Source organism: Schistocerca americana, chromosome 4 (genome assembly GCF_021461395.2).
Source record: "Schistocerca americana isolate TAMUIC-IGC-003095 chromosome 4, iqSchAmer2.1, whole genome shotgun sequence".
In the NCBI taxonomy this organism is placed as follows: Eukaryota; Metazoa; Arthropoda; class Insecta; order Orthoptera; family Acrididae; genus Schistocerca; species Schistocerca americana.
The window spans coordinates 101,861,914-101,888,112 of NC_060122.1; the positions used below are offsets into that span (position 1 = coordinate 101,861,914).

Genomic DNA, 26,199 nt, shown 5'->3' on the forward strand with positions numbered 1-26,199 from the left:
ATCGGAGAAATGTTTCTAGCTCGTAACATACGTGTCCATGTAGCAGAACGAAATTGTGATACATTATCAGAAATTACTCTCAACACATGCCCTACATGAAATAGAAAATGTTTTACAAATGCTTTCGAAACAGTTTTAGCAGTAGCTTTGCGTAACGGAGTGAAAGTAACAAATTTTGAAGTGAGTTCAACAGCGACAAAGATGTAGCAAAAACCTCTATTAGTTCTGGGAATCGGACCAAAAATGTCTACTGCCGCCATATGTCTTAATTTAACAGGTACAATGGGATATAATGGAGGAATATGTGAAGTGGTGTCTGACTTAGCTTTCTGGCAAATTTTACATGACGCTAAAATTCGTCGTATACGTTTTTCCATGTTTGTAAAATAACAGTTCTGTCTCAGTATAAGAAAACATTTTCTGGCTCCGTAATGTGCATAACTTAAATGAGTGTACCAGATTAATTTGTTAACCAGTTCGTTAGGAATGCATAATAACCAATTGTTGCTGTCAGGGTGAGAGCGGCGAAACAGAATGTCATTGCGTACAGTGTAATGGTTTCTAATCGTAAGATTATTCTTATTTTGCCAAAGGTGTTTAATTTCTTTCCACGCGTTGTCTTTATTTTGCTCTTTTGCTATGTCCTGTAATGACGATGAAATAAAATTTTCAAATGCAACTTGCTGAATGTACATGACGCTGAAATTTGCTTTGCAGAAGTTGGTTGCGACGTCTTGCTGATTATTGCTGAGAGAACGAGATAGTGCGTCTGCTATAACATTTTGTGTGCCGGGAATGTGAACAATTGTAAAATTACATTCCTGCAAGTAAAGTTTCCATCTGCTTAATCTGTCGTGAGTAAATTTAGCTGAAAGTAAGAATTGTATCGCTCTGTGGTCTGTGTAAACGGTGGTATGTCTGCCATAAAGAAAGTGCCTACATCTCGTAAAAGCCCATACAACACATAATGTTTCCATTTCTGTAACGGAATAATTTCGTTCTGCAGGTGACAAAATGCGGCTTGCAAATGCGATGTTTTTGATTACTGTAGAGCCATCTTCTTCAATTTCCTGAAAAATATGTACGCCTAAAGCGGTGTTAGAACTATCGGTGGCAACGGAAAAATTTCTGGTAAGCTCTGGGTGCGATAAAAGTGGTGCATTCAACAAAGCATGTTTCAGGTTCATAAATTCAGAATGTGCTTGCTTATCACAGGACCAAATAGTGTTTTTACCTGTCAATTGACATAATCTAGGTGTGTCTAAAGCAGAGTGATGAATAAATTTACGAAAAAAGTTAATTAAACCCAAAAAACTGCGTAGTTGTTTCTTCGTTGTAGGAACAGTAATGTCACGTAGAGCCTGAAGTTTTTCCGGATCAGGCGCAATGCCTTCTGCTGAAATTACGTGTCCAAGAAATTTTATAGAAGTTTTGCCAAAATGCGATTTACTGAGGTTAACTGTGACTCCTTGTGCACGAAAAGTTTGTAACAGTTGTTCTAGAATCAGATTGTGTTCAGTCCAGTTAGCTTCTGCGATAAGAATTTCGTCTACGTACGTCGTAATTCTGTCGTTAAGTTCTGTCGGAAGTATTGTGTTCAAACCGCGAATAAAAGCTGCTGAAGAAATAGTTAATCCGAACGGTAATTTACAAAATTGATAACAGTCCCCAAAACAGAGAAAAGCTGTATACTTTCTGCAATTCGGATGAAGTTGAATTTGCCAAAACCCCGATTTCAAATCTGATGTAGAATAAATAGCAGTACCGTGAAATTTCTGTAGCAGTTCCTCTAATGTCTGTGGTCGATCTGTTTCATTAATAATTATGTCATTAATGTGACGCGCATCAAGTACAAGGCGAAGTGAGCCATCTTTTTTCTTAACAATATGCAGCGGGTTTATGTACGGACTAACTGCCGGTTCAATAATTCCTTGGTCGAGCATATCCTGCAATTCTTTCTTAACCTGTTCTCTATGAATATACGGAATGGGATAATGCTTGGCTTTAAATGTGTCGTGCTGTTTGACTTGAAATTCATACATAAAACCGGACATAGTACCAGGAATGTTGTCAAAAACTGGAGCTTGCTGTAAAAGAATTTTGTGTAGTAGCGTGCGTTCGTCGTCTGTATTTGCACTGCTTTGTTTAACTTTGTCAGAAATCATCTGCATTACGTCGTAGTCAGCTTCGTCTGGAGTATTATAGTTATGTACGTACGTATCAGTGAACAATGTGGGATTACAGTCTATGTTACGTGATACGGAAATGACCTCTGTACGATTAATTGTTTGTTCTTCCGCAGATAGTGAGTGCTGATATTCTAAAGCAAGTTGTACATTTTCATCCTTCAACATTAAATAGGAATTCTGAAAATCAACCACTGCGTCGTGTTGTACTAGAAAATTCTTACCTAAAATAATGTCTGTTGTCAATAAAGGAACAATCCAAAAATTTGAGTGAAATGTGTGACCGGCAATACAAAATGATAAATGCGTCTGTAATTTAACATCTACTCCTTTACTCGATACCGCTCCTTTCACTTTCGTTTTGCCTAATGGTAATGTAGGATACGTACTCTCTTTGTTACACCCGTTGAAAGTTTCTTCATTTATTACTGACATAGGTGATCCGGAATCGATTATTGCTGAAAATTTCGATGAACCTATTTTAATTTCGATGACAGGATGTGAAATGGTTTTTTGAACAACTGGTCTTTCCTGCAAGAGAGTGTCTCTGATATCGTCAAAAGTAATTACATTTTCGTGAACAACATTCTGCGTGTCTAAAGTAGTGCTTGTGTTACTGGAAGATGCGACCAGTACAGTATCTAGTCAAATCCTATCTGACGTGTTATTATTTTCTGGAGGATGTTGCGGCATTTCTACTATTTGAACTGTTCTATTATTTCTTCCAGACGTATTACGTTCTGGCTGATACCTACTGTCGGGTTCATTCATGAGAATATGTTGTTCCTGATCATTTTGCTGTTGGTAAGACCGACTGTTATTATATGTACGCTGATAATTGTGCTCATCGTTTTTACGTCCGTCGTGATAGTCATTCCTATACGGTGCATTGCGATAGGAATTAAAATACTGTGTTTTCTCTACATAGTTGCTTCTTTGCTGCCGTGCGTTACTATTTGTTGTATCAGGGACTATACGTGCACGCGGCGAAACATTAAAGCTTGGCTGACCTTGTGCATAACATTGTTGGTTAGGTATGCTAACAGGCTGACTTTTATGCTGTTGTGGTGGAAAACGTCTATTGTTACAAAAATGTGGTTCCTGTTGTTGACAATTTTGACGATATTGATAATTGGAATTTTGTCTGTTATTGAAGTTTTGGTGGTTGTCATTCCTAAAGCGTCTGTTACTTTTACTATTGAAATTACGTGACTTATCGTAATTACTGTATGTTTGTTGACCTTGGTTATTATATGAAAAACATGTTTACGAAAGAATAATCTGATTGCTGCACTTCTAAAAGCTGCAGCAGATCCCTGAATGCCGAAATATTTTCTTTTTGCTGACCTGTTAAATGTGACACTCTTAATGATCGTGGTAATTTAGAGATACATAATTGAATGAGTGCACATTCACTATAAGGTTCACTTAAATACTGGTTTTGTTGCACCATGTGCTCAAAAAATTGTGCCACACTGGGAAAATTTGAGTTCTCATAATTTGGTAAGCTAATTAACTGATCTTTAATTGTGCGCTGTGTCGTCTTCGACCAATACGCTGACAGAAAAGCATTCTGAAATTCTTCTACTGAATAACATTGTCTCGCGATCGGTCTCATACGAGATGCCGGTTCGCCTTCCAAAAAACTGCAAATAAATTCAAGTTTGTGCGTTACAGGCCAAGTCGGTGGAAAAGCAAAACTAAACTGTTGTATCCAATCCAGTGGGTGAATCTGTGTTCTGTCATTTTTAAACACTTTAAATTTTCTCACTGACAGAAAATGTTTGTAATCGAAATTATCGTCTCTGTATGGCGCAACAGGTTCAGTATTATAAGAGAATCTATGTGTCTGTGTCTGTTCAGAATCTAAGTCCCGTGCTCTCTGTAGATTACCCAAATTATATGCACTGCGTGAGTCTGACAAATGTGCACAAAGTGGCGTCTGCTGTGATGTGTTAAACGCTGAAACATTCTTTATCTCTGTTACCTCTTGCTGTAAACTTGTCAATTTTCTGCGTAATGTGTTATTAGATGAATCGATCTCATTGATTGTCTGTTGTAGATTTTGAAATTCAGGTGTTTGATTAAATGAAACCGGTGCAGTATCGTCTGATTTGTTGTCATTATTACTTTCAATAACATCAATACGACTGGCCAATTCATCATATTTTTCAGTCAGTATTTTTACCTGACATCGCTTTTAGTGTCACAGGCATTAATCTGTTTTTGCAATTTACGTGTAGTTTCGTTCAGTTTTTTAACGTCAGCTTTGACGACATCGGAATCCTGTGTTAGTTCTAATTGTTCGAGTCTATCGGTCACTGTTTGAAAATCTGTTGTGTATGTATCTGTTTTCGATTTAAGATCGGAAATTTCGTCACGTAATTCTGTGTTCGACTGTTTGATGGTATTAATTTCGTCGGACACTGTAGCAATATTGTTGTCTACGTATGTTTCTGCCTTCGCAAACAATTTACGTTTGTCTTCTTGTCTCTGTGCTGTGATTGTTTCCATGACTTGACGATTTACTTTACTTTGATCCTGAATAAATTTGCGGAAACGCGTATCACTGTTTTGTATGTGAAGATTAAAACGTTCGTCAATTTGAGTGTTCTGTTGGTCGAATTTCGCGTCAATCTTTTCATCCATTGTGCGCGAAAGTTCTGCTGTCATTGCTTTAAACTCGTCGCGTAATTGTGCAGCTTTTTCAGAGCATTGTTTACCGACTGTACTAATTTCGTCTCTGAGTGATTCTGTTGCAGCTGTTTGCATATCCCTTAATTCTTGAGCAACCGATCTAATTTCTTCGCTACTTTTTCTTGAACAAGCCTCAATTTCCTCGCGTAACTGTTCCTTAGTATCATGACACTGCGCGGTAACGGCTCTAATCTGTTCACTAAGCTTTCTGGAATTGTTGTCTAATTTTTCATTTAACTGTTTGGAATTGTTGTCTAATTTTTCATTTAAGTGTTGTTTGAGATTTTCGTTATCTTGTTTGTTCTGTTCTCTAAGTTGTCTGAAATCTTCACTCTGTTGTTTGACCTATTCAATAAGTTGTTTGAAATTTTCATCATTATTGTCTAGTTTTTCACTATTTTGTAGCAATATTGCCATAATTTGACCCAGTGTAACATTATCTACTCCATTCTCTGTACTGTTTGACGGTGTATTTGCAACTGTCACGTTTTGTGTGACCATTTGGTCATTCTGTAATTTACAAAAAGGTTTATTTGTCGAATGTACACTGTCGGTCACTATTTCAGAATTAAATAAATCCGTCCTACTTTGTGTATCCTGTTCATTTTCATTAGACAAATTTGTATGTTCGTCACGTGAATTTAGTAAACCGATTGTGTTAAGCTGGGCAGCGCTCATTACAATAGGGCGCCCCGCGTCATCAATTGTCGTCAAATTAACAGAGGACATAACCGAGTTCGTTTGTTCATCATTAAGACAAAAGTCATCATTAGTGGTTGGAACTCACTGATTGTCAGTGAACGCAGGATTCTCATCATTACACTGCGCGTCACAAGTACTATCGCTGAAGTTATTTAATTCGGTTATTTTGTTCATAATACCTCGCGATACACTATTCACAGTCTTTCGCGGCATTTTTACAATAGTCACAATTATTCACAAATGAAATAAGCACAATGCAAAAAGCAACAAACACAAATACAACAGAGCAACGAATTGCCGATGATCTGAGGAAAGAAAGTCATAAAATTAGTAAAAGCGTTGCGCCAAATGCTAATTATATCAAGTAAATAAGAGCAGATATCTGACTACTTCTCAGAAGATTCTCAACGAAATACGATCCTGGACTGGATGTCGCCAAGTGTAACCTCCCCACAAAAATTTTGAAAGATTAAATTATTTAAATGATAATGGACATAGAGCTAAGTGTAATCTCCCCGGAAAATTTTGAAAGGACAAAATTTAAATGTGAATATTCATCGTGGTAAGTGTAATCTCCCCGTAATTATTATTAAATGATATGAATAGAATGAAAATGCAATTAGAGCCAAATGTTAGCTTCCCACAGTAATAAAAGTCAATGATAATAAAAATGTGCAAAAATGTTAAGTCCCCACAAAATTAACGTTAAGATCAACCTGACAAATTTTATAAGGGTAGTTGCGCTAACCCTAGGCCCTGTGCAACAATGTTAAGTCCCTACAAAACCAACGCTAAGATCAAGCTGCTAAATTGATTCTGGGAGGAAAAGCAAAGGAAGTATTGTTTCAATTGTAATGATTCTTTTCGCAGAATATGATAGCTTTGAAAACAAAATTATTATTGGGGCATTTCTTGAACAAATTAATTACAGTTAACATACATTACATTATCAAATGTGCGCAATGCTGCTTCATTACCTTACTTAAAAATATACCTCGTCCTGAACCTTGACCAGAGGGCCATGTCGACGCCCGCCGACTCCTCACACGCTACTCCGACTGTCTCTCACGCGCTACAAACACGAACGAACTACACGCTCTCGCGACTCGCTACGTACAACAACTTTCTCGCATCTCAACTGAACTCTCGCGCCGTCAAGCGCAGACTAGCAACGATAAATAACTCTCTGGTCAGAGATTCTGTCATGCCTCGCCATCGCTGCTATTGAATACATGAATACATACGCGTTTCACCATCAGCCTTAACTTACCTTCTATTTTAGATTTAGTGCTTGCTGCACATTCATCAAAGCTACTAGAAATTTGGTCTAAGTCTTCTTGTTTTCTCTTACAGTCACTCAACTTCGACACCTTACCGTACACCACAGCATCATCAAAAAACCCGCAGATTGCTGGCCAAATCATTTGTCTATATGGAGAATAATAGGGGCCCTATCATACCTCTCTGGGGCACTCCTGATGATCTCTCTGACGAACATTCGCCGTCGAGGACAACGTACTGGTTTCTGCAACTTAAGAAGTCTTCGAGCCACTCACATATCTGTGAACCTATTCCATATGGTAGTAGCTTCTTTAACAGCCTGCAATGCGGCACCGTGTCAAACACTTTCCGGAAATCTAAAAGCTTGTTGCCCTTCATCCATAGTTCCCAGTATATCATGTGAGAAAGGGGCAAGCTGAGTTTCGCACGAGCGATACTTTCTAAAACCGCGCTTATTTCTGGATATAAGCTCCTCTGTCGCAAGAAAATTTTCACATTCGAAGTGAGAATATGTTCAAGGATTCTACAGCAAACTACTCTTAGAAGTATTGGTCTGTAATTTTGCGGGTTCGTTCTTTTGCTCCTCCTATACTCAGGATCACAAGCACTCTTTACAGTCGCTTGGGACTTTGCGCTGGGCTAGAGATTCGCGATAAGTGCAAGCTAAGTAAGGAGCCAATGCCACAAACTAGTGTTTGAAAATCAGAACTGCGTTCTATCCGGACCGGGTCACATTTACATTACTTCAGTTGTTTCTCCACGCCGTGGATGCTTATTAATGTGTCGTCCATATGGGAATCTGTTCGATGGTCAAACGACAGTATATTTGTACGATTCTCCTACTTCAACGAGTTCTTGTACGTGATATTTACAAATTTGGCTTTCGTTCTGCTATCTTCAACTGTCTTATCAGATTGGTCAAGAAGCGACTGGGTGGAAGCCTGGAATGGACCAGATCGCACCAGACAACACGTCTGAACCTCATGTCTGCTCGTTCTGGAGTGATGAGGCAGCGCAAACGACTTTGATCAGGCGCACAGTTTAGGTGGGATCCAAATGTATCCGAAGTGCTTTGTCTGCCTTTCCGTTTATTTGTCGTTCCTAGTTTTGCTTATCATTATGACTTTTGACATCAGCGTACGATAGCCTGCTATTGCCTGTATTTGAATATTAAGGAAATGTAATGCACAGTTTTTATAGTACTAATGATAGAAAGCTAGCGTTTTCGGCGCTACCCCTGGACACAGCAGCCAATCACGATGATGAACTACAGTTCGGATGGTCTTTCCCACGATAAGGGTACTGGTGGTACCAGCTGATACTGGCACTTAACACTATTTATTACATCTTCTTATTGCAACCGTCTCAACTGCTATGAGGTTAAAGTCTTGGTCCTAAATATGATGGCTGCTGAAGCCAGAAATATTACACTAACACAGTAGAAATAGAAGTATGTGACTCTGTTATTCACTCTACTTTACACAAACACGGAAGTATTGTCTCATCTGGCCGTAAATGATTCTTATCGCGACATTTGTGCCGAATTGTAGTTCACAGAACAAAAATTCTCTGTAGGAACAAAATCCATAGAATGCAAAGAACCACAAGCATAGAGCAAGTGGAAGCTTGAACTGGGTTACTACTGTATCTTGTACAGTTAGTCACTTGGTTAATAAGTTTTAAGTTCCATGGATCATTTGTATGATTAATCTTAATAAAGTTGAATGAGTCATTTTACATTCACATTACACATTCATGTGTAAAAACGGCTTTCTTTTTTATTTTCAATTTATTTTTTTATAATTTTTTTTTTACAGATGTGAATTAGTAATTCTTATGCATCACCTTTTACACATTACAAAAACCGAAATCTTCTACAACACAGAAGGAACAAGTCATGTTAGCTAATTTTTTTCGTTTCCAGAATCTGTCTCACATGTTCTTGGTAACACAGTGTTGCCGATACAGTGATTTAGGGTCGTGCCAGCCTGCGTTCGCTTTCAGCCAGTGAGAGCTAGGAGCTGACCCTGGTGAAGTAGGGCAGAGTGTTGAGCGGCGCAGGGTAGGCGTAGAGCCAGGTGGGGCCCCGTATGGTGGGGTGCTCGGGGTCCACCTCATCCCGCCAGTAGCCCGTGGGCAGGTAGATGTCGCGTCTCGTGGCCGTGCGATACATCACCGGCGCCACCAGCAGGTCGTCGCCCAGCAGGTACTCTGCACGCAAAGGAAACAAAGCGTCAGCACATGGCATACCCCAGTCGTCTGACAGGTTCACTCTGTGTTAGATCTCTTCCTGTGCTACCCTATACTCACTCCCCTCAGGGGTCTAATCTCTGCTGCTTGTTCTTCGCTGTCACCTTTCTTCTTCTGTATCCAACTATCACTTCAGTACAACGTTAATGGCATCACCACAGTCGACTGAAATGTAATTTTTGTATTTCTTGGGGGTATTATATTTTGAATGTCTCGTTCATTGTTTCAAATATTGCATTTAATATCTGGCTCTGAGCACTATGCGACTTCTGAGGTCATCAGTCGCCTAGAACTTAGAACTAATTAAACCTAACTAACCTAAGGACATCACACACATCCATGCCCAAGGAAGGATTCGAACCTGCGACCGTAGCGGTCGCTCGGCTCCAGACTGTAGTGCCTAGAACCGCACGGCCACTCCGTCCGGCGCATTTAATATCTGCTTCTCATCTATATGACTGTCATAAAAGTGACTTGTGTCACATCACACATATTTAAAATATGGCACCTGTTTAATTACTGCCAAACGGGATTAGCCGAGCAGTCTAGGTCGCTGCAGTCATGAACTGTGCAGCTGGTCCCGGCAGAGGTTCGAGTCCTCCCTCGGGCATGGGTGTGTGTTTTTGTCCTTAGGATAATTTATGTTACGTAGTGTGGCCTGCGTACTGTAAGACCTTCGGTACACACACCATCAGATTATTTGACTCGTCGCTCTAACGAAGTAGGCGAGTGTCAGCAATATGTCTCGTGGTCTTATCGTGACGTGTTTATCTTCTGCCGTTAGGTCAGACGATAGAAATGCCACTTGCACGCTTAGAGTAGCAGATTGACGGTGACCAACTTTAAACAGAACTTGATTAATTTTCACACACATTTATTAAAATAATAAAATGTGTAGAAATTACATAACTTGATTCTGGATGCTATTAACAATTGACAATCTGAAGTTCCTTTGGTCTTGGTACGTTGATCTTATTCTCACGTATCTCTGATACTTCACAAAGTGTCTATTCATTTATCTTCATGGCTATGTACAGGAATATGATAATCTTCTTAGGTGCAGACTAAAACTTGACTATAGACTGGTACAGACTAATGCAGACTGATACAGACTGGTGCAGACAAATGCAGACTGTCTAATTGGAGGTCTGTACACTCGTTATAACACCTCGCGCGTTCAGGTATCACTGCGCGAGTGTGATCCGTGAGGAGAAAAGGTTCTACGTTAGCAGCAATCCTATTGGCTGCGTTACATATTAATACCTGGATCGGCGGAAACCGAATTTGGCCCGTCTCTAAGGCAGCGTCATCTCGTAGTGCAGAGATGGACGAGCGCTGCGCCTGCGCTGTTGCGCTTAGCGAAGGGTGCTCTAGTGGGAAAGTTGTGTACGTGCTGACTACACGGAACTATGTACGCAACACGTAGTGTGTAAGCTTAGGGACTGATTACCTTAGCAGTTAAGTCCCATAAGATTTCACACACATTTGAACATTTTTGTTTAATTACTTTGTTGATAATTCCCGTTTTCAGCTGTTGTGAATATTTACAATGGAAGGTCATAACTTTATTCTTATGTACTAAAATTTTAAAATAGTATTTCGTTCATACACCGCATAAAAACAGAAAGTAAGCACCCAGAAGGTCATAAATTTATTCTTAAGTAATGAAGTTTTAATATTGTATTCTACATATACACCGCCTGAGAAAAAAAAGTAAAACACCCACAACGTCACAGGTTAAGAGGATATGTAATGTTATTGTAGTGATTACAAAGGTCACTCAAATTTACTAAGAAATGGGAGTGTGAGCGGTCTAATCACTATGACGTTGCACCCCGTGTGACGCGAATGCATGCACTGATTCAGTTGGCTCTCCTGAGCCAAGCTGACCCAGATCTGTTGTAACTGGTCCCTGATATCCTCAATACCGACACTGGGACAGGTTTGGAGCTCTTTCCACACATGTTCTATCGAGGCCAAATCTGGGTGTGTTTCTGATTACAGCAGTATATCAACAACACTCAGACATACAATGTAGGCTTTCACGGCCGGTGTTGTCTTCAGTTAAAACTTCTGGGCTGAGAGGCTGTGGTCGATGTATAAAATTTCCACCTAACGTTTCGTCTCCATCTGCGGGAAACATCTTCTGAGGTCATCCGGCTTCATCCGCAGATGGAAATGGAACGTTAGGTGGAAACTTTATACATCGATCACGGCTTCTCAGCCCGGACGTTTTAACTGAAGAACGCTCAGACAATCAGTAGAGTCACTTGGCATGTGTGGACGTGTATTCTTTTGTTGAAAAATTGGTACCATAACACAGCCACATGAGAGGTACCACATGAGGATGCAGGATATCTGTGACATACAGCTGTGCCATCAGAGTTCACACTGACATTACCATCGTCATACACATTGGTTCCTCAAATCATTACTCGGGGAGTAACACTGCTGTGCCTTTCCAAAAAATACTGGGAGAATGGGGTATCTCTTAACTTTGCCCTTATTCTCAATGAACATGTGCTGAGCACAGTGCATCAGTATTCATCGGCAATCCATCCTTCTCGGTCATAGCGTCACTCCAAATTCAGCCGTGTGTGCCTTGGTTTTGACAGCAACTTATGCGTGGGATGGTAATTACCTAGTCTGGCTGCTGCTGGTCTCCGACCATTGGTGTTGGATGACAAAGAATTGGTTGTTTTCGGATGGGAAGCACAGATGTGAAGGGGTTATGTTGTGCTTTGTACACAGGACGGCAATCCTGCCTCCTGGTGACCAGACGTGATGAAACAAAACCTTCACAACGAGTTATGCCTGCCCTCACGTTTCCATACAGTGCAACACTGGAACAGACCCACATCCGAATGGTCAAAAAATCTCGATATTGTATGATTCGACAAGTTGGCCAAAAGAGACCCACAATGAGGTCTCTTTCAGATTCCGTCTTGTGCTGAAAATGGTGTCTCAGCCAACTATGCCCACCTCTGGGTTCTACACAGTGATCATTCAGCATCTGACACTCTTCACACGGGTCACATACCCTACCATGTCTTGTAAGAACACTAAACAGTCACAGTGAATTGCAACACATAATTATCACTTTTTGCTCAGACAGTGTACTTGGTTCAGCCATCCTGGTAACTGTAGATGGTCTCCACATTCATGTATTATTACTTTATCATGTATGCATTGTAATTCTCTTAGCGTATTTGTCTAATTTAATTCCTCAATAATTACCTGATTTTCTGTTTTTGAGAACATTATTAATGTAAATGCAAAAAAAGGCTGCCACCAAATAGTTGCTCATATATGGTTTCATGCTTTAAAAGCAAAGTCTATCTTGAAGAAAGTGAGTGGAAAGAGTAATCTCCAAGTGGATCACGAAATGCGACATCTGAGTGACCTCACGAGAATGTGAGTGATGGTATGTGGAGTTGTAATGCATGCTAAGTGTTTGTTGATTCCGCCCCCTGCAGCTGAGTGGTCAGCGCGACAGACTCAATCCTAAGGGCCTAGGTTCGATTTCCAGCTGGGCCAGAGATTATATCCGCTCAGGGACTGGGTGTTGTGTTGTCGAAATCATCATTTCATCCCCATCGACGCGCAAGTCGCCAAAGTGGCGTCAAATCAAAAGACTTGCACCAGGCGAGCGGTCTATCCGTTGGGAGGCCTTCGTCACTCGCCATTGGATTGCATTGGTTAGTGTTTGTGAAGGCTTGAAATTATGCTGGCAAGTCTCTGCAAGGAAACTCATCAGAACCTGAATGGACTTTGTATGTATATTCCTTTGGACACAATAAGAACGAGAAATGATCCGAGACTTCAACAACAGTAGTGCAGCCATGGATACAGACAGTGGTGTCTCTGAGGACATTTAACATATCTTGTGTGTTCACTGTAGATCACTGTGATGAGAATGTCGCGGAATATCTGTTCAAGTGTGGGATTGCCTCAGTAACATGTTAGTTCATGAAGGAAACGTACGTCGATGGCCAGTTGTCAGACAAATCGTAACTAAAAGATTCTAAAGTAGAATCATAAAATACGAAACCGTGTCCGGAATAATTCTAAAGATAGAAGCCGTGAGAGAAAGCTGTTGGTCATACCGTCGCTGATCTTGAGAGCGGTGGAGTCTGTCGGGTCGAGCCACCAGATGGGCCGGTTGACCGGAGTACCGTCCTCCACTGCCTGCTTCATCAGCTCGACGATCTTCGTGCCGTACTGAGCGCGCAAAGCCGTCAGGTTACGCGCGAGCTCCACCGTCTGTAAAAGTAGTCACGAGTCACAGCTGTGAGCCGCCCTGCTGAAACTGAACTCATACAAGTTTTCAATGCAGCATACCTTACAGAGTTACTATATACAGATGGGCTTAATCTGTAGATTCTTTGTACGTCACGCATTGTATCAACGCTGCGAAGCGATATTTACTTTAGAAGTGGCTTTTACAAACACAGAGTGCCAGGCGCAACACGAGTACGGGACGCACCTCGTTGTCGTAGTCCCAGGGCACGGTGCGGAAGTGGACGGCGGGCATGAAGGCGCTGGCCTCCAGCCAGCGGATGTACAGCTCGCGAGTGGCGATGACGCCCGTCTTGGTGCTGCCGCCCACCCTCTCCGGCATCACGAAGGGGTAGCCCTGCAGGCTCATCTCCAGCAGCTTGGGCAGCAGCGTCTTCAGGCCGTTCTGCGTGCTCCACGCCGTGTCCACCGCGTCCATGTGGAAGAAGTTGGGCAGGCGCTGGCTCTCGACGCCGGACCGCAGCCTCGCCATGGGTCCGAACTGGGCCACTGCCTTGGCGTACGCGTCGGTGTAGACCACGGGCGTCCTCTCGAGCGGTGTGAGCTGTGGCGGCTGCGGCAGGTAGCTGGTCTCGCCGAAGTCGAACATGAAGGAGTCCACGCCCGTCTCGTTGCGGAGCGCCTGCAAAGAGAATACGAATAAAATTCCTTACCTTCAGGGCAAAGAAGTGACGCATCCTGACTTGGAAAGACTATTTGATTCTGAGTTGGTACGCAGCCGTGAAGTAACAAGGCTATTCTGTCGATAATGAGGCACAGGCTGTGTGAAAAAAAAAAAAAAAAAAAAAAAAAAAACCAGTTGAGTTCTCATTGGAAATAAAAACAGAATCCACAATTCGGGTTAGTCAGCCATTTGGATATCTGGAGGGAAACTGCCAGGGAGGAATGGAACAATCAAGAACGAAGTGCTCGCATTAAAAAGGTTGTAAGACATGGATACAATTTTTTACTCCTAATCTATATATTGAACAAGCATGGACGGAAATAAAAGAAAGTTTCAAGAGTGTGATTAATATTATTGTTTCAAAAGGTGAAAACATGATCTCTGCAGCAACAACTCTCTCTGTTCATCTGCATGTGTGAAGAACATCCCACCTTACTGATCATGTTGTTCAAATACGAAGTTTCATGTTCGCGGTCGTCCCCTCATTTTCTTCCTTAATGATTATTTTGTAGAAGTGTGTAGTGTCTAAATAAGTGTCGATGAGTTTTGCTTTGAGTTAGTCTAGAACTTTCAGGAGTCGTTTCTTCTCTCCTGTTTCTTGTAGGACCATCTCACTCGTTATTCGATTAGAATTCAGGGTGAAAGAACGTCAGTAATGAGAGTTGCAGATGAGTTTGTTATTCTGAGTGAAAGTCAGAGGGAACTGTAGGAACTGTTGGCTGGAATAAACAGTTTAATGAACACAAAATGTGGATTGAGAGTCCACTGAAGAAAGATGAAAGTAATGAGAAGTAGCAGAAGAGAGATTAGCGAGAAACTGAACATCGAAATTTCCGGCCACAACGGAGACTAAGTAAACGAATTCAACTACTTTCGAAATTGATTGAGTAAGGAAGTCATCAAAGAAATAGACTGCTGTAGGGAAAGACTGCACTCCCGAGTAAAAGTATTGCACTAGTATCAAATACAGCCACAATTTCGGGATAATCATCGTGAGAGTGTACGTTTAGTGCACAGTATTGTATGGTAGCGAATCATAGAGTATGTGAAAAACTGGAGAAGGACAGAATCGGAGCGTCTGTGATGTGGTGTTCTAAAAGGATGTCGCAAATTAGGTGAATTGCTAAGATAGAGAATTAGGAGGTTGTCTGCAGAATCAACGAAGAAAAGAACATATGGAAGAGGATGACGAGATGAAGGAAAAGTGACAGGATGGTAGGACAGGTGTGTACAAACGAATCGTGTACAATTTATTGTATCTATTATTACTTTCCTGATGTATTAACTCGTTCCATGACGATAGAGAATTGCTCCTCAATTTAATCCTGCGGAAGCAGGCATGTTAAGTAAACAAAAGAAATAAAATGAGCAACTTTCATGTCACTAAAGGGAACAATAGAGGAAAACACTGTAGGCGAAGACAGAGGCTGCAGTGATCACAATAAATAACAGATGACGTGAGGCGGAAGTGTTGCTCCATCAACTGGCACAGCAGAGGACTTCGCAGATCGCTGCATCAAACGTGTTAGAAGACTGACGATTACAAAAAAAAAATCATCATCTATTTTCATGAGGCATATGTATCTTTTATCAGAGCACATAAAAGCAATAATTGAGTACACATTTATAGCATTTCTTCTGGGTATACCACTGTAAACGACTCCCCGAGGCCTTCCTAACAACATAATCCGATAGTGTATATTTGGAATGACGAAAAGCAGAAGTATAAGCTAACCCGAAAATTAAAGTACACTATCAGACAAACAACAGCAGTGAGTTTGAAAATGTTACATTGAATGTGACGCTCCCTGATGATTTCTTCAATGCCAGTCGCTGCATACAGTCATATGTATAAGGATTCGTTTTAAATGTAATGAAAAGATGGCAAATACCCCAAAGTAAGTAAATAAAAAACTTCCTAACCCACTCTCGATTCATAAATGATCTAATCCTTCTCCTATTATATCACACTCTTGTGTGCTTAAGGTTATGGATTGGTGAGCTACAGATGAAATTACTGCATCCCTGCTATGTGTGCTAAATGTCAAATATTCCAATTGCTCATCATATGAACTATATCTATGGGCTGCCTTGACCCATGAAAAGGAATGCGTGTCTAAAACCCTTTGAACAACCAAAAGTGAATATATTCCTTTTTCAGAATTAAAATAACCATAACAATGTCTCCAAGCGATTGGTCCTACATTATATACATAGAGTCGTACTGTGTAACTAATTTCTAAGCCATTGATACTAGAATATGTAGCGAATGTACTCACCGCAACTCGATCAGTCCACCAAGCTACCGCGTCAGGATTGGTGAAGTCGATAATGCCGGCCCATCCACCCCACCAGCGAGTAGAGGTGCTGCCATTATTATTGCGCACAAAGTAGCCTTTGGACTGTGCCTCAGAGAAGAAGGGTTCACAGTCACTGTTTATAAATGGGTGTATCCACAATGCGACGGGGAATCCCAGTGCGTGGAGGTCGTCCACGAGCGCCTTCATGTCGGGGAACTTGGTGGTGTCCGGGGTGAAGCTTCCGCGGCAGCTCTCCCAGAAGTTGGCTATTTCGAGAAGACTGTAGCCGAACCCGTGCTCGATTATGCCTGCGGCGCGCTCTCTCACGTTCTGTTCGGGTGGCCCCACTTCCCAGAAAGGCTGAACACCCAAGCGTTCGTCTGGAATCGCCGTAGGCTTGCCCAGGTACTTCTGGATACCGACCAAGTGCGCCTCCTTCGCATCACCATACGTACACAGCTCGTATTCCAGCACGTTGTCGCTTCGGTCCTCTGGGTAGGGAGACGCGTTCTCGGCACTGAAGCACAGTTTATTACTCGTCTGATTGGTGTTTTGGTCGACGAAGAGAGGAACGTTCGTGTGAACGTGAACAAGTCTTCCGTCGGAGAAGACCCAGTAGCGCGTAGCGATGGTGGCGTGGTCCGTATGTTCGGCGACGTATGCGTAGTGCTTGTACACGTTGTTCTCGATGGGCCAGGTGCGGTAGGTCGATTCGACACCACCGTAGATGTGGCTCCTTAGGTGCCGCTGACACATCGTGATTATCTCATTCGGATTGTCTTTGGTGTGCCGGATCCAAAGACATTCGCCTGACCTGTCTTGGTGCCGGACGAGAACTCTAGAGGCGCCAAAGTCGAAGGACTCCTCGTTTCCACGAGTCTCGTGGCGTGGAACTGCAGACCGCTGGTTGCTGGAGGCTTCGATGTATCCCACTTCTACCTCGTCTCCACCTGCAACGTGCAAGCACATAGTTGCTGTGAGTGAATGAATGACAGTAAGTAATACATGAGACAACTATCATAAAATAAGAAAATACACAGGGACACAATTTTTTAATTAATTTTAATTGTTAGGCAAGTGTTCGACCAACCATTTCTGCTCTCAGGCAAGGAGTATGTAACTACTATTTTGACAACCCTGCATATGTATTCCTGTGCTTTCTTGTCGACAATGGTACTCACGAATGAACATTGTAATATGACATAACGTAAATAAGAACACAGAGACTGTGTGGGATTGTTTTTTTTTTTTAGTTACATGTTGTTAGTAATGCACAGGGACAACGAGCTAATTCAGAATGGGACGACGATCGAAGTAATTTCGCGGGAGGAAATATCAGCTTGTGCACGGAGTTAACAGTTCTCAGGGACGTCGATCCACATTCAAGAGGCGATAAATACCTTACATAAATACAGATACTTCTGACAAAGAAAAAGTATTCCCTGTGTAAAAGAAACGAAAAGTTCTTTTAAGATTTAGTCCATGTTCCAAGTATTGATTCCAAGATTCAACGATAATATTGATAAAAAATTGTAACTTATAGGAGAGTGTGAATTTGAATAGTCTGTAGAAGAGTTATGAATTCAAATAGTTATATTCTTTGTTTTAGCAGCAGAAGCCCTGTTGTTGGAGAAAAAGTCCAGTAAGTTCTGTTTTCTTTCTTGTCTGCTGGTATGAACTGTGCTACTTTTCAGTCCTTAGGTAGGAATCTTTTGCTGAACGACTGGTTGTATATAACTGTTGTCTCATCAGCATACTCTGAAAGGAACCTAACTGGTTTACAATCTGGACCGGAAAAGTTCCCTAATTGACTTATATTGCTTCACTACTCTAAGGGGATCTAGTTCGGAATTATTTATATTGGCGCATTTTCTTGATTTTGATTCTGGAATATTTACTGAATCGTCTTTGGTAAATGAATTTTGTGACATTTGTGTAGACACCTAGTGCAAGATACATGCACAAACCTACCAACAAACTGTCACATCCCTGAAACGCAAGTTCAGTGATGTATCTCGTGATACAACTCAATGTATGTCTTATCATTAAAATTAATTTGTAACTAAAATTTGTAAATTTAGGTTTTAACTAATTTTATTGGCAAGTTTTGTATTCTGAATCTGAGTCATTTCAGATGTCATATCAAATGAACCACTCCAACAGGCAGTTATTTAATTGAGAATCTGTTCAACATTGATTCTTGTAATTATATGATAGAAGTAGCGCTGATACATAAAAATACACTGCAACTTTCGCCTCCTCTTATACCATTTAATCAAAAGTATGTGACCACCCTGTGTCATGCAGAACTGACCACTACATGGCTTGAGAGGTGGACCCGCTGGTATAAGATGTGGTGGGGAGTATTGTGTTGTCAGAGGAGAAGCAGTAACTGAAGAATGGATCAATGAGGAGAGCTTGGACACTTCCAACACTGAGAAGTCATGTATGTCACCTGAAAAAAAATCTATCTCGGACATTTGAACTGTTCTAGAGCTGTTCAAGTCCACTGTTGATGATGTGATTGTGAAATGGAAACGTGAAACAACAACCAAAGGTAAATCGAGACCAGGCAGACCTCATGTATTGTCAGATAAGGATCGTCAGAGATTGTAGATGATGATGATGTTTGGTTCGTGGAGCGTTCAACTGCGCCGTCATCAGTGCCCATACAAAGTTCCAATTTTCACACAGTCCAATTTTTGTTTTACAGTCCAATCTATCCACTGTCATGAATGATTATGATGATGATTACGAAATGATGTGGAAAACACAAACACCCAGTCCCTGAGCTCAAAGACAATAGAGTTTGACTGAAAGAAAGCCACATGAAATTAGAGTGAGGAATGAAGTCCAGGTAGCCCAACGACTGTGCACAGAGAACCGGAAAGAACCAGTACAGCGCAATTCCTTGAATAGTCGAACTCCAATGTATAAAAAATGGTTCAAATGGCTCTGAGCACTATGGGACTCAACTGCTGTGGTCATTAGTCCCCTAGAACTTAGAACTAGTTAAACCTAACTAACCTAAGGACATCACAAACATCCATGCCCGAGGCAGGATTCGAACCTGCGACCGTAGCGGTCTTGCGGTTCCAGACTGCAGCGCCTTTAACCGCACGGCCACTTCAGCCGGCCCAATGTATAAAACAGCTCCAAACGTCTGATTACCATACAAATGAGGTAATGCTGTAAATAATTGATGGTAAGCATATATGCGAGAAAAATTATGGAAAAGTTTTGAAATTACGCTCAAACTTTGTTGGAAGTCGTTAAAAATTGGCTTGGCGAAACACTGGCTAAATAAAGTCTGGATAATATGCGCTGAATTTTAAGCAAAAAGTAAATTTTTTATGCACCTCAGTGTTTATGACGTCATGTCTCCTGAACTATGCTTCATTTGATGATGTATCTTTGCAAGTAAGTATATTCAGTGACATATGTGAGTACAGCCTGCAAGTTGTGCTGGGAGTAGATTAGGTAGTAAAGAGATAGTAAATTAAACATCATGCCTCTTGATATTTTACTTTGTCTCATTTTAATCACGAGCTATGTTTTCACGCATCTAAATGTCTATGACATCTTATCTCCTGAACTGTATGCTGCACAATGAAGTAATTTTAGAGATACATTCAGTGGTTTATATACATAATGTATACAAATTGCGTCGTGAATAGGATTGATAGTAAAGAAGTAATGTTTTAAAATGACATGTCTGTTGCTGAAGTTTTACTTCGTGGGTAGTGAAAATGTAGTAAGTGATGAACTATTTTTCTTTCATTACTTTATGTCTGTGTGTGGGGATGGGGGTTTAAGGGGATCCAGCGAAAAAAAGTTTTGGTAAAGGTTTGATAGTATGTATAAAGTGTGCTGGAATACTTGATTAATGAAATTCGTATATTTGCATGCAATCCATTAGACTGGCTCAAGACAAACATATGATTTCTAACTGTAGTACCTGTCTCATTGTGTTAAGCTTTTAACATAAGAGTAGCGGCTCCGGTAAAAAAAAAAACATCTTAACGACCGGGAGAGCGGTGTGCTGACCACACGCCCCTCCTATCCGCATCCTCACCTGAGGATGACACGGCGGTCGGATGGTCCCGATAGGCCACTTGTGGCCCCAAGACGGAGTTGATTCTGATAACATTTTAATTTTTAAATTGTCAGTAATTATGCAAAATATTTACAGTTAAATTTTTATTGCCCCTGGAAACTGTTAGTGATTTGCTCGACTATGCTGTACCCTGTAGCAATTTGATGGAAGGATTTCGGTTTTACATATGTGAAGAGAACATTATATGCTATCATCTGTAGTGTCAGTAGTAAAGTACGAAGGGGGTACTGATAAGCTATGAGGTGTTTTTCACGGCCAAGATGTAGTCTGCTTGTTGCAAAGGATATGAACAATTTTTGCAGAGTTGTATACAGTGTACAGTAAAGGATCATTCTGGAGATGGTGATTGCTTGTACCAGCATGAGAATGCTCCCAGTCGTAAAGCAGCATCTGTGAGGGAATAGTTTGTAGATAATACCATTTCTGAAAATTGGTCTGCTGAGAGTCCTGACCTGAGTCTAATGGAACACGTTTGACTTGTCTTAGAATGTCGACTTCGCACCAGTCAGCAGTGTACCTTCTCCAGCTTGAGGAACAATGGGCTGCCATCCTCTACAGACATTCAGACACCTAACTGAAAGTGTTCTCATCACAGTTTAAGCCATCAAAAAGGTAAAAGGTGGATACACCCTATATTAACGTCGGCTAACAGGTGTCAGGATGCTTTTGATCAGTTAGTGTAGTGGTGGGTTTCAAACACTGACAGGGTGAGGTGAAGGTGTTGTGTAGAAACTGTGGCAGCTTGCAGCAGCGCAGAGCCAGCAGGCTGCCCGCTCTGGACAGCCCCCGCACGCAGCGCCCTCGGGCCACACTCACCCCTGTCGGACAGCAGCAGGATGCGGCCGCTGGTCTGGTCGTAGCGGGTGCTGAGCCCGGCTGCGGCAGACGCCACCAGGGCACCCAGCAGCAGCAGCGTCGCAGGCGTCCACATGGCTGCGACAGACAGGCGAGCGAGAAAATCAGTCGGCTTGTAGCCGCGCGACACTTTAAGCGACGGGCAAAAAAGGCTTAGCTGGTGCTGCAAGTTCTCTACACATGGCATTAAGTGATGAAGCACGCACCATAACACTGTATTACCTTTATGATAAATGGAGTCCATTTTCATAGTCGGACACTTGGTTTAACCTCTTTAGTTCGTTCCCAAAATAAATTATTGTGTAATTTTAGCGTAATCCATTTATGTAGACCCACAAAATACCTTACAAATTAACAATACCAGTTAATCATAGTATTAAAAACAGTATTCTCTCTATAATTTTGTCAGCACATTGGAACACACGTAAAGTAGTTAATAAACAGAAATGAGAGCACATAGTGTACCAGAAGCCTGCAAAACTATCAGGATTCCCGAAAATAGTGTATAATTGGTAATAGGTCTTGCTCATCAAATTGTTCAGTAATCAGCTAACTACTGTGTCAGACTTGTTACTTGAATAAGATTAATACCAATGTCTGATTACTACAGAATTCTTTATATTTTATAATTTCATAAATAATATGTGAACTCTCCAACTGCAGAAAAAACGTTTGACTGCTATCCATTCATCATGAACAATGATTTCAGAGGCCTGTCTAATATTTATAGGTTTTTGGGAACCATGATATTGTACATCATAGCCAACAGATTGTTGGAGGTAATCAATGCAGTCATGTTCGTGATTTATACCATTTTATAATCGCCTAATTCAGTGTCACTAGCTGTAAATAACCTCTTGAGATTCGGTGTATAAGACTTGATGGTTACATCCCCCTAAAAATTAACAATGATTTAACAATCGCTTGTGCAAGTATGTACTAGTCTAACATTCAGCATCTAAACTGGATTGATTGCTTCTCTGAAAAATTTGTAACAAACGATTATGCGATAATGGAGGCAAATAAACTTACTTATTTATGTTCTCTTGATTTATTTTGGCTTTCAAAACCACTAGTGAGAAACAGCATCGAAGACATCTCTTCTCCAGAAAGGTAACATTTATTTGCAGTATGACAGCAATTTCTGTCGATTCTAACATTTACAGATAATTTTTTTTTCAATTTGGCATTTCCTCATTGAAACGAGCATTTCATGAATAATGTACAACTTTTGTTTACACGCGAAGTCGTTTATTTCACAGTGTGTTTCTTCAGCCTTTCAGTGTAGCCTCACAGCTTCTCTATGACCGACATCCAACGTCTGACAAGTTATACTTTTCTGGTTATAACACAGTCGTATTCGAATGGTTTGGGTAACGGAAGTTTAATGCTCTTACTTACAAGGAGAACGATTTCGGTGCGTAGACTGTTTTTGACGTTTGGCAATACATCGACGACTGGGACACTTGCTGTAGAAGAGAGGACTTTTTGATAAGACGCTTCCAGTGAGCAAATGAACGTTTCTTGAAAATGACGCTCAGTCCTAGAACTACCGAGGTCCCGGTCTGGCATGGTGTTTCCCTTCTAACCATGACCAAAGATCTTCACTTATGTGTCTTAAAAATGCCATAATAAGCGAGCATAAAACATGTTCAAAAGTTATATAAGAGAGCGACATTAGAGATATCTGTTCCTGTAAATGGGAATGACCTGTGCTCATTACTGACCATTAGGAACGGTTCACTCCTCAACTGACTTATGGTACACTGCTGCTAAAACACAGGCAAGTTTTTTTGCATACTCTGTATACATTCGAATTGGTACTTCGACAAGTCCAACGGACTTCCCTTTGTTATATCTCTTGCTTTTCTGTTACATGGTCACTTATATAAATATCAGCCATTTTGACGTTTGTGTGACGATTTAAAAAAGGCAGAACAGTGCGATCTTTCTCAGTGAAACAGTTTTGGAGAGACGTTTAGTATTTAGGCCTTCCATGTCTCATCCTCCGTTTAAGGGCCACAGACTGTCTGTGCAGATGAGTTAGATCCGTTTTCTAACTTAACACTACACAAAAACTTCTTAAAGTTTTCTGTCAATACTGCTGATACAATTTCACTTTAGAGCACGTTGAACGGCTACGTTTAAATTTGCATTGAAGTTCTCTTTGCTTTTGTAGAAGCTTTTTAACACTTCTGTCGAACCATGGCGGATCTCTGACATCCCTCACAATTTTGCTTGGCACATTGGCACATACCTCTCTAGAGCATATTGTACAATACTCTTGAACTTTCTCCACTCACGCGCAACATTGTCAATGCTGCAGAGCAAAATTTCATGCTGACTGCTCAGGTAATCTGATATCTGCTTCTTGTGGCTGTTACTAAGCACAAATATCTTCCTACCGTTCGTTATATTCCTATTTACATCCGTATTTAATGATGATGTAATGGCCTTATGATCACTGATTATCTGTCCTGCACTGATCGTCGAAAAATTCGTGCATGTTGTTGACCAGGAGATCTGATATATTGCTTTCACGAGTCGGTTGTCTGTTTAGTTGTCCAAGGTAATCCTCGGATATAGTATTTAGAAACATTTCGCCCGATTCACTATCCTTACTACCCACGAGAACCACTCGAGTCCCACAGTGTATATGTCGTAGTCTGTAATCATCACCTAATACTAAAACGTTACCAGCAAATTTACGCGAAGTATTCTACAAGTGTTTCCCCAAGAGTTTCGTACTACTGCTGGTGAGGCAGAGGATCTACAAAAAGCATTCGATGACTATGTTTATTCCATCTTTAACTCTTGCATTCAATCATATTAATTCGCATTCACAATATGTACTAACCTCACTAGAAATTATCGCTTTCTTTACAGTTGTAAACACACCTCCATCATCGGCGTCCAAACGATTCTTGCGGTGTGTTAATCTGAATTGAGAATTTCATTACTATTCGCATCTGGTTTCAGACATGTTTTCGTCCCTAGTACTATTGTGCATTGCCATCGTTCTTAAGCAGATCAGTTTTGGGATTTGGCTATTTCTCTACTACCCTAGTCAATACAGGTCAGTATAACACTGTGAAATGCGAAAGAGGGGCACCGTCCCCCATTTCTGCAATTAATGTTTCGTGGTTAGTGGTATCCACAGCGTTTGATTTATGATTTCTCTCCCTTTCTCCAACGGTATTGTTAAAAGACTAAAGAATATTACTACACAATAATCGTTACTCTCACAGTTACTGGCCGCAATAGATGCTCGCTATCTCATAACAGACAAAATTAAACAGTCGCGAACTACACTAATTAACATGTTTATCACCCATAACAGGTAATGGCTCACCTTTAAGCACTCTGGGAGTCGCCGTGAAATGGAGAGCAGCTAACGAGACAGTTGTGTTGCCTTAGCGGGCGTATATATAGCTAAAACTTATCAGTTAACTTTTTTAATAATTACCGAGATACCTGTCTGGTACGTCAGCGATGCAATTATTATCTGTTAATAGTATGATGAGCGGTTTACGCACGCCAGAGTAATCAAACCTCATCATAATTGTCGCACTCGAGATTTTATCAGGATCAGGTGACATTTAGCATTACAGTTTTCAACTGCTTTATCTCTTGCTAGAGGGAAAGCCCACGACACACGTTATAAATAATTTTATCTCCCGTTAAGAGAGTGCTTTTAATAATCCCCAATTCTTCTAATCCTCTGCAGGGAAAATTGTTAGGACGTTTTTGTTGGAAATTAAATGAAGTTTAATTTTGTGCTGGGAAACATTTTCGATAGGAGCCGCGGTTTTCGATTTATTCCAGAAAAACATGAAAACGTTACCGTTGCCTGCCCTTCCCCCACCCCTCATTCCAACGCTTAACCCCATCGGTGAGGATTTTAGGTATGTGTTTTAGGAGACTCCTTCGTAGCACTGTAACGCGACTACACTATTTACGACTACACGATTTTTTTCCCCTCGTCTTCGCTGATCGGGCTACTTGGTAACATCACACTCTTTGCATGCTTTCTCACATGCCATTCAACAATGTGTGTGCTAACACTTGTGATCTGTCCACAGTTCATTGTGTAAGAGCTCACTGATGGACTTGAGCGGACGGTCATCTGAACGATGAGGTAGCTTTGGCCAGTTTTTAGGCTTTGGCGGTACAACAGGGTACTCAGGTAAATACAATAGACAAGACTCTATGTATGTATTCTGCAGATATGTTAAGTGAGCCGATAATCTAACAGAGGGCGCCATTAGGTCGAAACTGTTACATAAAACTCCACTGCCTGTTAAAGTGTCTCTGTAAGTTCGAGACGCGAGGATGTTTACATCACTGGAACGCGACTAAAGCTGGCCATGGTGTAGACCACAGTGTACAGTAAACTATCACCGACTACACAATAGTGCGAGAGCAAGACGGTATCTCTGTTTCCGTAAGGAATCGAGCTATTTCGCAGTTGGCTACACCTGCATACATTGTTAAAAGTGGAGCACTTTTAATAGTTTACGTGAATACAAGTCTGAAGGTTAGTATGCTCCATAACAGGATGGGATCTGCAATCTTTGCTAACAATCAAGATTTCCTTCGTTTGCCGAACAATGCGCCGCAGCGCAGCAGTCCAATCTACAGGAAACGTATGGAGTCGATAAACAATGAAAGCGCCCAAAGGAAGTGTGGTAGAACTGCTGTTGTGCTCTATATACATAAATGATTTGGTGGACACTGTGAGCAGCAATCTGCGGTTGTTCGCTGATGGTGTTGCGGTCCACGGCAAGGTGTCCGAAGTTCAGTGACTGTAGGAACATACAAGACGACTTAGACAAAATTTCTAGTTGG

At 41.1% G+C, this 26,199-nt stretch overlaps 1 protein-coding gene across 1 annotated transcript; it reads right to left on the bottom strand.

Annotated features, from left to right (window-relative positions):
• Positions 1-8,622: 8,622 nt before the first annotated feature.
• Positions 8,623-24,761, bottom strand: LOC124613224 (myogenesis-regulating glycosidase-like). Its single transcript, XM_047141896.1, has 6 exons — positions 24,704-24,761; positions 21,313-21,429; positions 16,359-17,329; positions 13,603-14,037; positions 13,223-13,379; positions 8,623-9,077 (listed from the first exon to the last, which is right to left on the bottom strand). The coding sequence occupies exons 2-6, from the start codon at positions 21,425-21,427 to the stop codon at positions 8,881-8,883; spliced, it is 1,875 nt and encodes a 624-aa protein (XP_046997852.1). The 5' UTR covers positions 21,428-21,429; positions 24,704-24,761; the 3' UTR covers positions 8,623-8,880.
• Between the last annotated feature and the right edge of the window lie 1,438 nt (positions 24,762-26,199).